The 17,395-nt window shown below is 42.9% G+C and overlaps 1 protein-coding gene across 1 annotated transcript in view; it reads right to left on the reverse strand.

Moving 5' to 3' along the window:
- The window catches only part of LOC146821928 (uncharacterized), a 477,592-nt gene that overhangs the window by 16,276 nt on the left and 443,921 nt on the right, over positions 1-17,395 (reverse strand). Inside the window, exons 24-25 of the mRNA XM_085609939.1 lie at positions 13,992-14,108; positions 13,114-13,169 (exon numbers count right to left, since the gene is read on the reverse strand). Of these exons, the coding sequence (XP_085466065.1) occupies positions 13,114-13,169; positions 13,992-14,108 (173 nt within the window). The remainder of the gene's footprint in view (positions 1-13,113; positions 13,170-13,991; positions 14,109-17,395) is intronic.

Here is a 17,395-nt window from a genome sequence, read left to right on the forward strand (position 1 = left end):
CTCTCTTTCACATTGTATGCCATCTAAATTCTGAGACTCTGGTACAGAGACCCATGTGGTTCATTACCCCCCTTTCTGATAGATAACCAGTACTTCTTGGAAACTGAATGAACCTCTGCTTTTTCCTCCATCCACTTTTTGATCTGTACTAATACTTTCATTTGTCCCTAGCAATCCTCACTTCCATGGGAACCAATAAGGAAGACAACATCTGAGACCAGCTGAACTCACTTATCCAGAGCTCCCAGTGAGGGCCAGAACCTTGGGAAACTTGCTGGGTGCCAGCACACCCTCCCATGTCTAGGGGAGTGGGAAGCACAATGGCAGATATGCCCCACCAACTGAGACGAGGGAGGGAGAACAACTCTGCTGGCATGGGAGCAGGACATGGAAAATAGGTGTATTCCAAGTGCCCCATAGGATGGACATCGGCAACTGGATTGAATTAGAAAACAAGAATTCAAGAGTGTGCATAGAAAAAAAAACCAAGGAGACATTTTGTTTGGACAACAGCACATCAAAGGCTATGTCATTGGTCCAATCAGTTGGGCCTGGGACAACTCTAGAAGCCATTGTAAGTGGTCAAAACAATTGCGTAAAGCATTTGGTTATGCTAAGGAGAAGCAAAATGTTTTAAGAAATTATTAATTAAACCACACAATCAAAAGACCCATGAAAGTAGTGAGGATCAATGGTGTCTAGGTTATTTCTTACCTCACAACATTTAATTTTTCCTCTCTGGGGATCAGATTACGTTTCAGTGATTCCCTCTCTCTTTTTGCCTCACCACTCATTTCTTTTTGTGATCATTCATAGTGCTTATTCTAAAGCTACAGATAAACTGTATTGCTTTATATTGAGAGCAGGGTCTCAAACTTCTTCCTCAAGATTTTTGCCAACACGTTTCATCCTCTATTATAGACGGGAAATTTTTTAATGAGGTCTTCATCAGGGCATGACGGGTTTTCTGAATAACAAAATAAAATTATATTACATTTGTTTACAGTGTTTTGTCAAAAATAACAGGATTGACTTATCTTATGCAATGCCTCTTAAATAAACATTCAGGGTCCCATATGTAATGTGAACTCCAAAGTGCAACATTTTGTTCAAATCACAAGACAGAGTTTTTTTTATATACATGAAAGGATGGAAAGAATGCCATACACATGGAACGGGTGTTTTTTCATCCATTGATAATTAAAATGTGGACATACATTATGTTGCAAAATTATAGTATTGTGCCATTCCTTGCTCAATGTAGAGTTATTTTTAGTGCTTCATGCATGATTTTCGGTGCATTCGGTGCATTTAATAACCCTAAACATGCACTTCATTTTCTCCCTTAGTGATTCCAAGTTATTATTAAATAAACTAAAATGGTTTTATTTGAACCAAAATCCTATAGATTTCTCACTAAAGGTGATGCAACTGGCAGTGCCAATAGCGTGATTCCTCGTATTTTCTCTCTCGTATCATATTTAGGTTCTGGGCACGAGGTAGAGCCTGGGAGAACATTAAGCCCCGGTTATCGTAGAGCAACTGTATTTGAATCCTTAGTAAGGACACATTTAAATGTTAACTGACTTTTTGAATGATTTTCTTTATTGCAAGCGATACAGCCACAAACCTCCACCAGAGTCTTAATGCCGCGGATCCCATTTACAAAGCAATAATAGAACGCTCCATAAAGAGAATGGCGTTGTTTTACTTCCTGTTCACTCGCACTGTAGAAACTTTAGGACTCCAAATAAAAACTACACTTCCCAGTGAACAGTGCGAGTGAACAGGAAGTAAAAACCGCCATTCTCTTTACGGAGCCCATTGTGCGCCGCCGCAGGAGAAAAGGACAGGAATGCGTTGTATCTGATAAATAAGGCGCATTCCTGCCATTTTCTTTTGCCATAGGGCGGCGCAGCAGGAAAGCCTGTGGCTCTGCCCTACAGCAAACCCTTATAAATTAGGCCCTCCGGGCCTATTTATGCGCTCCTTGCGCCTCCAGTGCGTCACTTTTTGTGACGCACTGGCGTCACAAATTATGCGCCTCACTGCCTCATATTTACAAAGTGATGCATCTAAGTAGATGCGTCACTTTGTAAACCCCTGCGCTATATTATACCTACGTCAGGTATGCAGGGCGGGCGTCCCCCTCAAAAAAGTGTTTTAGAAGTGGAGCAGTGAAATTTATCAGATTTCACTATGCCACTTCTAGGACGCCACTGTGTCAAATCCTTACGCCTGCCTCAAAGCAGGCGTAAGACTGAGGCAGGCCCTTTGAAAGGACACATTTCTGGAGTTGTGTCTGTTTTGCGACACACTTCAACAATGCACCAACAGGTACGTCAGAAATACCGATGAATCTGTTGACTCCTTGCGACATGGGGTGCTGTACAGTAAATACGGTGAATCTAAGGTGTCACAAGGTGTGTGCACTAAAAAGCGTTGCATCGCTGGTTTCACGCAGCAATGCAATGCTTTTCAGCATTCACCATACATCAACTGTCGGCATATATGATAAATAGTGACTGTATTACAAAGTATGAGCAATTGATGTTTCTTTCCTTTTCCAGGTAATCCTTTATTACTCTGGTCAAATGCCTTCAGTATTGTAAGAAATTGTGGGCCTCATTCACAAACAATTGCTGTAAGGCAGCACTGCAAGTCTTTTTGCTGCGCTGCCCTACGCTAATTTGAAAGGGCTGGAATGCACTGTATTTACGAGATAGGGTGCATTTCTGTCCTCTCAACCTGCACCAGCATACAATTTTGTGCCTGGCGCAATGCAGTGGTGTATTTGGAAGGATTGTATCTGTGCAGGAAGATGTACCTTCCTGCACAAAAACTATACAGAGGCATTTTCCTCAATCTATTTGTGCTGCAGAATGCACCACACATGGAAAGAGGAAAAACACGTGTAGAAATTAATACATTTTTCCTCATTACGCCTGCCCTGGGGAGGTTTTGGCTCTGCCTAGGTTTATGTGAATTTGTAAATCTGAGGCAGCGTCAAAACCCATGGGTGTTGCATGGGGACACCCACTGCAATGCCAATGGAACGCCTCCTTGTTGCAGTGCTTTGTGCAGTCCTCTGCTTTCAGCTGCCTTGCCTTATTCTATTTCTACTACGCCACGCAGGGTCGTTGCTTAGCTCTGCATTGATAGTCACCCCTGGCTGTTGATACTGTAGCCTGAAGGGCAGATCTTGCATTGCCGATTGTCATTGTTGTTTGCTGTAGTGCGAAGAGTCAAGTCCACTGGAGCTTTACGTTGGTGGTCTTCACCGTTGGCGAGATTTCGGCAGGAACGGGCCCCTTGCGGGTTACAAAGAGCCCAAAACATAAGGATTGCGGTTTTTCTTCGCATGAGAAGCTCAAATAATGCCAGCCAAGAGGCCAGGACCGAGGGAGGCACCTCTTGGGGATAAGGAACTCGCTTCAAAAGAGGGCTGCAGGGCTCAGGCTGTCTAGTTGCGGGTACAGGTAGGATCATTGCATCAGGACAGATAGGCAGTTGCACGGAGGCCTCGGGAGCTTGTTGTGTCCCTGTAGCTCAGAACAGAGGGTCAGCCACCTAGCCCTTGGAGTCACTCTGCTTGGGATAATGAGAGCAATTTGAGTCTTCCTTCTTAGAGAGCAGGGCAGGCCTCAAGCAGCAGGGCAGTCCTCTGGCAGCAATGCAGTCCTTCTGCATTATCCATAGGTCCAGGAATGTACTGAAGAGTGTGTCTGAGGGTCCTATTTTGTACCTGGTGGCAGTTTTGAAGTGGAAGAAACTTCTGTAGCCAGGGCAGGAATCAAGGAAGATCCAGATCCATCTAAAGGGCACCAACCAAAAGCATGACAGCTTCCTCCAGAGTGTGACATATTCTTGTCCCACAAAGCACTGTACTTTCAAAATTCAAGCTGGAGAAACCCTCTCCTTGGGAGTAAGATCTGGCTGAGCCAACCTATTGGTGTGGCTCATTTCCCTTAACACTCCCCTTCCAGACCTCCAGCAAATTCCATTCATGGGACTCCCATCTGGCTTGGGTTACAGGAAGAAGAGGTAGGCCTGGCTTGTATCCTTACTGTCTTTCTCTCTTTGAAGACCCGTTTCTTTATCCAGCCCCCTTCCTGACCTGTTCTTTGCAACTGCAGATATCCTCCCACCAGATAACCTCTGTCTCTATGCAGGCCCCTTGTCATCTCATCAAAGCAGTTTGTCTCAGCCTGTAAAGACTGGCCAACCATGAAAGGCTGCTAGAAGGCTGGACTTTGGCTCATGGAAAAGAAAGTTCTACAACTTGTTTTCTGTACTAATTATGATAGATTCAAGAGTGGAAGTTATTGGATTTATCATTCCCAATCTTGTAAGTCCTTGAAATATTATTTTAGCTCACTCCTGTCAATAGTTACACCTTATTAAAGTATTCCCATGTTAGCCTGTAGAGCTAAAATGCTACAATCGTGAAAAACAAAACTTGGTTGTTTTGCCCTCATAAGGGCATATAAAACATCTTTTAAAATGTCCCTGTTAATTTGTACATGGCACCCAACCCTGGGGGCACATAGGACAGAAATTAGGGGTGGCTTATCAGTATAAATAAGGTAGTTTAATACTTTGGACTACCTTTAAATCCAAAGCTGAATTTGCTTATAAAAGCAGTTGCAAAGCAGGGCTGGCTTTAAAAATGGCAGCAGGCAACACAGCAGTGCACACTTAAGTGCCTTAAATCTGCTGGGTCTCTAAACCTACATGACCTACCATATATTAGGGACTGACATGTAGGTTGTCAGTACCAATTGTAATTACACCTAATTACCATATACCTTTTAATCAGAGCACTGGCCCTGGTTAGCAGGGCCAAGGGCACAGCCAGAGTCAGTTACTACCAGTATTAGTCAGAAAATGGGAGTGATCTGGGCAAACAGTGTGACTTTCTCAGATCTAACAACACCACTTGGGGGTCAAAGATCTCCAACAATTACTTAATATAGTAGGGGCGGTTTTGCCAACTGCCAGCATGGGATCTGTTGTTTCCCCAGTCTAGAAAAGCCCTACTTGGAATACTGGCATCCTCTGGTGACTGGGCACTGCGGACGCCTACGCGAAGCGGTGAGGAGTGTTTGGCATCAGTATTTTTTTCATTCTCGGATCTCCTTCGGCCCCTTGTTTATGCCTATTTTACAAACATTCATTTAGTGCTGCTAGTTCCCACCAACAGCGAGGCAGTTCTCATAAAAATGACTTTGCCTGCTGCTATTTAAATATACTGAAGTGTCCTGATCTCGTTATGGTGAAGGCTGTTTGCGGATGTTTGGAAGGATGCCCTAAAATATATGTGACTTTTTACTAAACTGCCAAGTAGCATTATGGGAGAGGTAGTGCTTTGGGGATAACAGTGTTCACCGGGAAGCGGGCATTTAAGCTGTGACTGTACACACATGTGTTAATTGGCTCAGCGGTGTAAAGACATTCCCCTCAATCTCAAGGCCGTTTGTGTTAAAAAGGAGATATCGAAGCGATCGCATCCGGGCGCACAGTAGTATTTATTTCCGCATTTCCAGCGCTCAGGTCAAAGAGCAAAGGGACCTATTAATAGCAGAACTAATATTGCGGGTTTGAAGAGGTCACGGCTCTAAAGTGTGTGGGACAATTGCAGCATGACTTTTTACATTCGTATTTTATTATTTGTTGTATGAAGGGCTTATTTTTCAAAGAGGCTGGCGCCATTCTTAAAATAGGTTAACTGTTCACCCATTAGGCTGTCATGCAGTATGTTTATTTTAGGAATTACACAATCTGGTGGTACATTATGCTACAATTTGTTACCCTTTACCGCACTTTGTGTTTTATTTTTTCATAATCCCATTGTGGCTTTTCACCAGTCGCATTTCCCGATAGGATGCCTGAAATGTGTATATTTACATCACTGAAAGTTTTTTCAATGCATGCTTTAAACATATCAGTATTTCTTTTATGTTTACCATTGCGTTTAAGGGGGGAAGGGCTATTTATATTCAAATGTGTTTGGCGCCATTTAGATTGAGAAAGCCTTCTGTGAAGGCGAAACGCGTCTCTCTTGCCAGGGGGTCGAGCGAGACCCGAGACATTAAAGAAAGCCATACCGTGCCTTCTTCTTCATTGGAGTGGGATGGTGGATTCATTTAATATAGTAGGTATGTACAACTAAAATCACCACTACAATCCCTACCCTCACAAGTTGTCTATATTTCCATCCCAGTTATGTGTAACAGAATTGAACATGTCTACATATAAAAATGGCAATATCATGATCCAAGTTTCTAATGCCAACCTGAAATCATTTAATTCACGTTTCATGAGAAAGTGAATCAGAACAGTGAGGCAGAAATTAAAACTGTGAGAAATCGGGTTGATGGTTGACAGGAGTCTGGGCCCTAGTCAAGCAGCAAACACAATCCTAACCCTAAATTAACCTGTGCTCAACCTTCTGTTAGCTTGGCACAGAGCAGTCAGGCTTAACCTCAAAGCAATAGTTAAAGTATTTATACAACACGTCAAACAGTAAAAAGGATCCTACCCCAAGTAAGACAAATAGAGTAAAATGTAATAAATAAAACAAGTACAAAATGACAAAAAGTCAATCAGTAGGAACAGAGTTATGAATTTTTAAACATTGTGTAAGAATAGCGCCAAAAATCACAAATCTCCAGCTAGGGATATCTGGTCATGCTGGACCGGATCAAAGTCCCACTTTCAGACCAACTGTAATACGGCACATGTGGCTACAGTCACCAGGCTAAGTCTGTTGAAGTTTACCTTCTCAAATCTATGCCAAGAGTCTTGATTGCAATGGAGGGGACCACAAGGAGCAGGGGGAGTGTCATGGGAGGCTGTTGGCGTAGTGTGAAGAAAAGGCTACCTATTCCTATTTGGAAATTACACTTATTACATGCAATTACATTACATGCAATAAGGGTGGTACAATCAGTGCTGCACGCCCACTAACAGCATTTAATTTATTGGCACTTGACACAGGTAGGGTCACCTCACTAGGTACTTACAAGTAAATTAAATATGCCTATTGGGTAAATTGGGTTATGCCAATCTAACACGTTTTAAGAAAAGAACACAAGCACTTTAGCACTAGTTAGCACTGGTAAACTGTGCAAAGTCCTAAGATCGGCAAAAACAGGAGGTCTGACGGCAAAAAGTTAGGGGAAACCCTGCTAAGGTTGTCAGTTCTAGCAAATAACAATATAGGCATTAGGAGCACTGCCGTTTGACACCACTCGACACCACTTGAATGTAACAACACTACCTTTTACCTTATCACTTCAAGTCTCCGATCAACACCTAGCATATCCTCTTCCCGCCAGAACCTCACCCAGCCCTCCCTTTACCAATGGCTTGATCTATACCCTTGACCAATCTTGAACATCTTTTATCTTATTATTCACCTGTAGCATAAAAAGCTTCAGAAAACTAAAGGGCATGCCTCGCAAACCTTCTCCCAAGCTTGAATGAACTTTCGAATGAACAAACAGAGATGAAGAAATGAAAGATGAACCCAATCCTCAAACAAACTGAAATCACATCTAGCATCACATATTTATTGTCCTGCTGCCATTCTACTCTATTGATTGTGATTACCCTAACTCAACTCCCACACACTGACTTTCCCTTGCTGATGAATCTATTTGAGGATGACACACTAGTACCATGTTTTTAATAGACCTACATGCTAAAATAAAAGTCAGAACTCCCTATCCTCTGCCATAAAAAACACAATTTATTAAGTCACAGACATTATAGTGTTGATAAACACAATAGGTCCAGCAAGTTTCACTCCTACAGGATATGACCCATACTGGGTTCTATTTCCAGAAACCATGCACAAAAAGAGCTGTTACCATATCCCCCAGGTGACATGTTACTGGCTGGAAATGAGATCGGAAGCTAACCTGCAGTCCCTCGAGTACTCCCAACATCCAAATTATTATCGACAGCAGGAAGCAAGGCACGATTTCCTATAAACAAGGACCTAACTTCAATAATCTCATAGCTATAAAAACAATGCATTCTATAATGAAAAACAGTGCTGTGCTGCATAAAATACCCTATCATGACTGCAGATCTCCAGCCACTCCAGAACTCTATAGAGACCTCCAACATCATCAAAGCCCTTAACCTAATTGTCATATTTTGAAGCTGAGATTTGGCTAAATGAAACTTTGCAACCAGCTGTCAACTGACTCAAAAATCTGAAATGAGAATTGAGAATAGTTGGAGGGGGTCACAATCAACCACATCAATTGTATCAAAATCAAACTCTTTAAGTCAAGAACACAAATCCAACCAAAATATACATTATCTAACACCCACTAGGAGATAACATCTCCTTCATGAACACATATTAGAAATCATAACCAACAAAGCTCTGCTATTCTCGAACACCTGCTTCAGTGGTGACTTTAACCTGCTTTCTTAAAAAACAATGACCTAACTCAATTTCTGCTGGTCCTCCATATGTGCGATGGTCCATTCTAGACCTTCTGATAGCGAATGATGATTCCATAATAACTGAACTAACCATATGGGTCGACTGGTCTAGCCATCACTGTCTTCCTTTCTTCTTAATTTCACCAAAAAAACTAAAAGCACAAGAAATTAATTATAGACATAAGATAGCTTGACATATCTGCAATAACTGCAATAATTTACCTAAGCTGAAACCAACCAATATAGAGTTAAAAGTGAATAGAAGCAAGAAAAGAATTCACTACACATTTCATCAAGACTATTCTTAAGTCTAAGCTCTACCCACCCTTCCACCTGGCCTGGCAGTTCGGGCTGGACTGTTCCCATTGGGCACAGGGTCAAGACTGATTTGCACATGGCTGGGTCCAAACTGGAATGGCATGGTGAGCAAAAAAATGAAGGATTTAGGCCCAGATCTCTGTACTGGGGTGAATGTATGACATTGTTCTGCATTCTGTCCATCAATAGTTCTTTTTGCATTAGTCACCCCGAGTGGGACGGGTATGCTTAGACGTGAGTCCCGTGCTCTCCATGCCACTGGAATCAAGTTATCCTGGCTGAAGAGGGGTGAAACCCCGAAACCGGTCCTAGGATGCTTGTTTCCAGTCCAGGGAGGACCTGGCCTGGCAGTTCGAGCTGGACTGTTCCCATTGGGCACAGGGTCAAGACTGATTTGCATATGGCTGGGTCCAAACTGGAATGGCATGGTGAGCAAAAAAACGATGGATTTAGGCCCAGATCTCTGTACTGGGGTGAATGTATGACATTGTTCTGCATTCTGTCCATCAATAGTTCTTTTTGCATTTGTTACCCACCCTTCCAAACAAAGGATGACTTATCCTACACTACCAAACCATCCTGTACTCCGGAGCCATAAATTAATGTAAAGCTGGGAAACTATCAGAGACAGAGTCACCCCTGTGAAGACCACCACACTCAAGAGGTCCTCCAAACAAACCTGCTGGTTCAACTCGGAACTAAGAACCATGAAACGCAACTGCAATCGACTCGATAGGAGATGGCACACTAGAAAGGAGCCCACAAACTGAACCACATTCAAGACATACCTTAACCAATGCCACAAACTCCTGAAAGAGACAAAAAGGAGTGCCCTTGTCGACTGCATCGAAGCAGGTTCCAACCACAGCAAAGAACTCTTAAACTTTGTCACAGAGTTCTCCAAACCTTCTGTCACCGAAAACCTCATCGACCCTTCCCAGTATCTCTATGACACCTTGGCAGACTTCCACGACAAGATCTCCACCATCTAGAGAAACTTTAACCCCTAACCCAATACCACTGACATCCCTAGCCTTCTCGCTCCCACAAATGATAAATCTGACTACCTGGCCATCACCTCGGACCAGCTCCCCACACAAGACATGACAGCCATCATGATCACTGTCACTCAGAAGCGTCCATGGACCTCTGTCCCCACCACATCTTCAACCTACAGAGCAAGACGATCAGCAACAAGCTCATCACCATCCTCAATGCATCCATCACAATTGCCACCTTCCCAGAAGAATGAAAACACACAGAAGTCAAAGCTCTACTCAAGAAACCTTCCGCTGACCCCAACAAACTCAAGAATTACTGCCCCACCTCTCAGCTGCCCTTCCCTACCAAAGTCCTCAAAAAAGCCAACAACCGCCAACTCACAGAACACCTGGAGAACAACAATCTTCTGGACAACCCTCAGCTTCTTGCACCTCCTCAAGTAACTGGAGACAATACAGAATTCAGCAGCCAGACTCATACCGGCTCCCTATTCAGAAGAGATTTCAGTTCAAGATGTAATCTACACCTTCAAAGCACTATACAACCAGGGGACCAGCATACATCAACCACCGCTTCAATTTCTGCCTTCCCTCTAGACACCTGTGCTCTGCTCCCTCCTCCTCTCCACCCCCCTCCATAGCAACAGTAGATATCACTCTTCCTCCTACCTCGCCGCAAAGTTTTGGAACAACCTGTCACTTCACCTCTGGACCTCACCCTCCTGGCTATTCAACTGAACCCTCCTCTGCAGCAGTGCTCTTGGTGCCAGAATACCCTCACAGGTGATTATCTGCTCTCTACAAATCCTGATTGATTGATTGAGAGCTAGCACAGAAAACGAGCTCATTACAACGATCTCAAAAACCACAGTGTTGTTTCAGTTATTGATGAATATGATTCAACTCCAAATGAAATCACCAGACATTTCAACCTATCCTAGGCAAGCCTAATGAACTCTTATATGGCAATAGGCAAAGTTCGAGACTTCCTTAAATTAGGTTAGGTCACTCCATTACTAAACATGAGCTGATCTTGAAAGTCTAAACAATTTCTGCTCTTTTTTAACCAGCCTTCGTTTCCTGTGGAAAGTCATTGAAAGCTGCATAGCTACTCAATTTAAGTAATCTATCACTAACTGAAGCGTGCTCGAGGAACATTAATCTGGATTCAGGATGGAATGGAGCACCACTCTGCAAATAGTTGATGAATCACTACAACTCATGGTTCTTGTTCTGTCTGCAGCCTTTGACAGGGATAACTATAAAACACTACTGAGAACCCTCAAAGTAAGAGCACAAAAGGAGCTGTAGTAAGTTGGTTTACTTCTTACTTCTTACATAAAAAACACTCACAACAAAATGAGCAAGAATCTCTCCTACTTAGCACGTCTAGGACTCAAAGCACAAATGTCTCTCAGGCTCTGTTTAATCTGTATGCAGCAGAGCCTGCCACCATGTTGTTGAAACAAACATCATATCATCTCCAAACGGATAACATAATATTTTACATAAAAGTTGCCTCCAATGACATCCTCCCACAAGACATTATTCCGTTTAGGTCAAACCTTACAGATTATTAAATTGTAGATGGCTTTTCACCACCTAAAAGTAAGTACTGTAAAGGTTACATTCATGCTCATATACTCTCCACAGAGCTCATTCCCATGCCAGTCATGAACTGATTCACTTGGAAAATAAAAATCATCGCTCGTGCAAAGTTTCTTAGGTTCACGCTAAATAAAAATGTGAACCTTCAAGGCCAAATAAAAGAAAAAATACAGATTGCTCAGCACCACATGAAACCTTTGAAAGGGATAACACCCTTTATACCTGCTTCGTCTTCAAAACAGAGATGCAATCACTAGAGTTTTAAGGCTTGACTCTAGTATCGCTAAGCCACACCTAGTTTCACTGACAGCATCTCTAAATGCGAGAAAGAGGCTTTTCACAGGAGTGAAGTGTTTTGAACACATCACACCAGCCTTTGTGACTCCAAAGTGGATTCCCATCACTGATAGAGGCACTTTCAAAATAGACTTTACAACACACAAAGCCATGCATTGTGGCTCACTGACATACCTGGCACAAAAACTCATGCCTGTGTGAGGAAGCTGCTCCAAGATACAAGAACCATCCAAGGTCCAGGAAACCGCAAAGGTTGAAGGAGCAAAGAAACATCTCTCAATTTGTTTGTTTCAGGTAACACCCTGAACTCAATTTCCATCACTATAAGTACAAACGATCAGAGATCTAGAGGTATGAGTCTTTCAAGAAAGAACTGAAACAACTAATGGTACAGCGGTATCTCTAATGATAATCCATTACTCCAGTGCAAACTTTGATCATGGACAAATGCTTGAGCTGTAATCTATTTCAGCAGCGGCTGGCATCTAGGAAGAGTGAGGGCGTGGGCAAATGGGTGGTAGGTGGGTGCATGCATGCAAGGTGAGTGGCAACAGTAAATAAAAGAAATAGCCACTTACCTTGGTTGCTGCATGACGTCCTGCTCCGGTCCATGTTCTCTGTCTCATCCAGGCTTGCGGGCTCCAGAAAATTCCCCTAACCAATCCTAGTCCTTCTCTCATGTTGGTAACCAGCCTGAAAGCAGCACCAGGATTAGGGGAAGCGGCCTCTCCCAGTGCTTTCAAGAGATCTGTGCTTTTGCTAACCTAGCTGTTTAAGACAGCTGGGTTAGAGAGGTTTAAAATGCGCATATTTGGTTGGTCAAGACCGCAAGACGGTCGGCTAAAGAGACATGCGCATTTTAAACTATGCATAGGCAGTCCTCCTCCTTGCTGCTAGCCAGCAGGCCCCGCCCCATCCTGACACTCGGTTTGGAACGGGTTGACGAAAAATACAATGATAATGAGTTAACTTCATTACCATGTTATTTTTGTCTCTGGGGCTTTTCTGGGGGCATTTCAATGGGGCAACACTCCTAAGCTCTAATGGAGGAGCCGCCCATGATCTATTTCCTTTTCTGTAAAAAAAAAGTGCCTTGCGTTCATTTTGTATCCAGGGAGCAAAAACAGTAAATGCTCTTCTATTTACCAAGGTATTTGTGCATACCTCTTGTAAAGCGCGAGACACCACTTGGGTCTGGAGCATGAGATACAAACTCTAGCACTAAATCAAAAAACATTGCAACCGACGTTGTCTGACCTTCCTTCCCTAGCCAGGGGTAACCAACGAAGCTAAGCTTGAAATGCAATGTGCAAAAGATTGCACTAAGCAATGGAGTTTCCCTCATGACACAAAACTGTATGAGTTTTGAAGGTTAATTCATCTCCCTAGTCACAAATCCCACTGTATCTCCATTTAGGTGACTCACCATTTCATTACTGAGATAAACTCCATTTCCATCACTGGGCAGAAACCGCAATGTTTCTAAAATCACAAGAAAAAAGAAGCCTGTAAAAAGAGACTTCAATAGCAATCAATGTTAAATACATGGTTAGTACGTTTGTGAATAAATGGTTTTTGCTTATAGTTTTGAACAAGTAGAGCAATTTATGTCAAACATTGATAGGCACTATAAATGTATTCTCCTATTTATCAATTCATTTATTTGTTTCTCTATATTAGCCAGAGCAAACCCAGAGACCTGTATATGTTTCCAAAACATAGATACAAAAGCAGCGAATTGGCGTAAAGAGTAAGGAAGCAAAGTATAGAAGATACAATAAGTTGACTTACAGCAGCTCTTTTAAATGATCTTTACAAGTATGGCATAAAAGTACAGTTTGAGCTTTCACATTACGACCAATAATATGTCAAAGGTTGCACAGAATCAGATGTTTGTGCGCCCAGTGAGAACCCTACACAATCAGCTGTCTGCAAGTGCACAGAAATGATCTGGGCAGGTGTTTTACTTCAGACCTGGTTTGCCAGGTGACTTGAATAACGCTGCATTTGCCATATAAAATGCAGTAGATTGGCACAGGAACTTAACGCATAATAACTGTGTAATGTGCCCTAACTAATTGAGCCCATACTAACAGTGCAGAGTACTGAAAGCAGTTACCTCCCTGAGCAGAGGTCATTACATTATGTTACTGCCATAAAGTGAAGGCAATATTGCTTTTAGGGTTCTTTTGTGATCACATGGTAACTTTTAAATTAGAGAAAATGTTTGAAGAGCGAATGATGATAGAAGTGCATGGAAATGGGACTTAAGATTCACACATAATTCACGAAAAGACAGCTTACTAGAAGTTGTTTTAAATCGAATCATGCAGCATAAATAATCAATGATATTCATTCTCTGTGAAGGGTCTCCGTATCGATGAAATATCAGCTGCAGCATCTCCTTGCTCACATCAAGTCCTGAAAAAGAAGACCACAGAAGCATCAGTGTGACCCATACCACAGAGCGTGAGTGCATCTGTTCCCACTGCTCCCTGAAGCCCTACACTCTCTGCTTCCAATTTCACATCAATCCGCTCTCTTTCTTTATACCATCTCTTGGCGCTTGAAGGGACTGTTCAGAGCATGGTAATAAAATATACTTTCCTGTTACATGTTTCATTTATTTCATATTCCATTAGATGATTTTTGCGAGGCATTCCATCTGGCTCGGCTGTCTCTCCATGGGCCATATTATCAAGAACGGCGATAACATTATCGCCTTTTTAGCGGCAGTAAACTGCTGTTAAAGCAGTGATAAGGGGCTTGATAATATGCCCTAGAGAATTCCAATAGAAGCCCAGGTTTGATGTCCTTCACACCAGAACCTGGGCTTCTATTGGAATTCTCTAGGGCATATTATCAAGCCCCTTATCGCCGCTTTAACGGCAGTTTCCTGCCGCTAAAACGGTGATAATGTTATCTCCGTTCTTGATAATATAGCCCCATATTTTTTCCATCTCAGATCTCTGGTATTATGACCTCTGCTGTGGTCTGTGAGCTTCTGTCCAGGCTCCAGATGCTTTGTAAACATTACTGCCTTTTAGTCAGATCACCCCTCCTATCATGAGAGTGGTCTCTACATTAACCCCTTCGCCGTGGCACGAATTCCGCCGCGGCGCTGGGGGAGGTTGGGGTCAGCACGGCGCCACCATGCTCATGACGGAACCACTCCGTCATGAGTCACGGGCGAGCTGTGTTCATGACGGAGTGGTTCCGTCACGACTCTGTCCACTTGCGTTGATCGCCTGCACAGGCGGGGAAACAGCGCCGCGTGGGCGGAGCGGCCGCCAACGACCGCAGCATGACGGAACCACTCCGTCATGAGCACACGGCGCCCGTGGCTCATGACGGAGTGGTTCCGTCATGAGCAGGGAAGGGGTTAACCCCTTCACTGCTGGGCCTTTGCCCCCCCCGCCCCATGGTAAGCCTTTTTTTTTGGCAATTTGCGGTACTTCATGTAAGGTTTTGTCAACATAAGGTATCCATGCCAAATTTGTGTCCCTTTCTTCCAATATCATGAGGATTCTAAAGGTACTCAGGGTTTGTAGATTCCCCTGGAGGGGACAGAGAAATTTGCCAAAATACAGCAAAATCTTGTTTTGGGGGGGAAAATGGGGAATAAAGTACTGCAGAAAAAAGTCTCTGTTTTTTTCCCTGCAATGGTACCAATGAAGGGTTTGCAGCGCTAAATCACCTAGCTTTCAGGAACAGGCAGACTTTTGCCAGAAAACCAAACTTTTCTATACAGTTTTGGTATTTTACTGGGACATAGACTATTTTTCGTATTTTTTATGCTTTCAACCTCCTTCCAGTTAGTAGTACAAATCTGTGTACAACCAATAATGGATCCAAGACAGCTAAACATTTCTGAAAAAGAAGCAGAATTTCTGTAGATCCTTCAAGGTTTTCCTATAGAAACTAACAGTTAAAACAAAAAAGTATTAAAATTAAGTTGAAAAAAAATAGACATTTGTGCCTATGTTTTCACCTGTAAATTCTTCTAAGTATGGCAGATTTTTAAAATCAATATACCGTTACATCTGGTGGACGCTTCTGGTGGCAGGGATATAAAGGACGTGTAGGTTCACCAATAACCTGAGGTACCCAGTGCCAATAACTGGGCTGTGCCTTGCAATGGTTTTTCATTGTGTACTAGGTGTACAGCAATCAATTTGGTAAAATATAAAGGGTGACAAATATGTATCAAGGAAACCTATGTACTCATGACATGGGAACAAAGTATGGAGTTTAGAAGCAGTAGTTATTTGCACATCTTCGAATTTGTGGGTATCCATACTAGCATGTGAATTAGAGGGCATTTTTCAAAATGACTTCTTTTTTACACATTAACTTACATTTGGAAGGCAGAAATGCATAGAAAGTCAACAGGTAATAACATTTATTTACTATTCTATGTTCCCCTAAGACTCCCGATAAAAAAGGTGCCTCACTTATGTGGGTAGGGCTAGTGCCCGCGACAAGAAATGGCCCAAAAAGCAACGTGGACACATCACATTTTTCCTGTGAAAACTGACAGTTTTTTCGCAAAGTACCTAGCTGTGGATTTTGGACCCTAGCTCAGCCAGCACCTTGGGAAACCTAGCAAACCTATGCATTTTTGAAAACAAGACACCCAAGGAAATCTAGGATGGTGTAACTTGTGTGGCTTTCAGCAGGTTCTGTTACCCAGAATCCCTTTCAAACCTCAAGCTTTGTCAAAGAAACACAGTTTCCTCACATTTTTGTGATGGAATATTCTACAATCTGTGGGGAGCCACAAACTTCCACTCACCCAGCATTTCTCCAAGTCTACAGATAAAAATTGTACCCCATTTGTGTGGAAAAGTCTAGTGCCTGTGACAGGAAAAGGCCCAAAACGCAGGCTGGACACATCACATTTTCCCAGTGAAAAACGGACCCTTTTTTCGCAATGTGCCTAGCTGTGGATTTGGCACTCTAGCTCAGCCGGCACCTAGGGAAACCTAACAAACCTGTACATTTTTTAAAACTAGACACCCAGGGAAATCCAGGATGGAGTGATTTTTATGTCTCTCACCAGGTTCTGTTACCCAGAATCCCTTGCAAACCTCAAACTTTGTCAGAAAACACATTTTCCTGGCATTTCTGTGATGGAAAGTTCTGGAATCTGCAAGGAGCCACAAACTTCTACCCACTCAGCATTCCCCCAAGTCTCCAGATACAAATGGTACCTTACTTGTGTGGGGAGGCCTGGTGCCCATGATAGGAAGCAGCCCAAAATGCAACATGGACACATCACATTTTTCCAGTGAAAACTGACCCTTTTTTCGCAATGTGCCTAGCTGTGGATTTGGCACCCTAGCTCAGCCGACACCTAGCAAACTTGTACATTTTCGAAAACTAGACACCCAGAGAAATCCAGGTTGAGGTGACTTGTGTGACTTTCACCAGATTCTGTTACCCAGAATCCCTTGCAAACCTCACATTTTGTCCCCAAAATTCATTTTCCTCACATTTCTGTGAGGGAAACTTCTGGAATCTCTGGGGAGCCACAAACTTCCACTCACCCATCATTTCTCCTAGTCTCCCGATAACAATGGTACCTCACATGTGTGGGTAGGCCTAGTGCCTGCAACAGGAAATGGCCCAAAACACAACGTGGACACATCACATTTTTCCAGTGAAAACTGACCCTTTTTTTGTAATGTGCCTAGCTATGGATTTTG

The sequence above is a fragment of the Triturus cristatus genome, chromosome 6 (genome assembly GCF_964204655.1).
Source record: "Triturus cristatus chromosome 6, aTriCri1.1, whole genome shotgun sequence".
Taxonomy (NCBI): domain Eukaryota; kingdom Metazoa; phylum Chordata; class Amphibia; order Caudata; family Salamandridae; genus Triturus; species Triturus cristatus.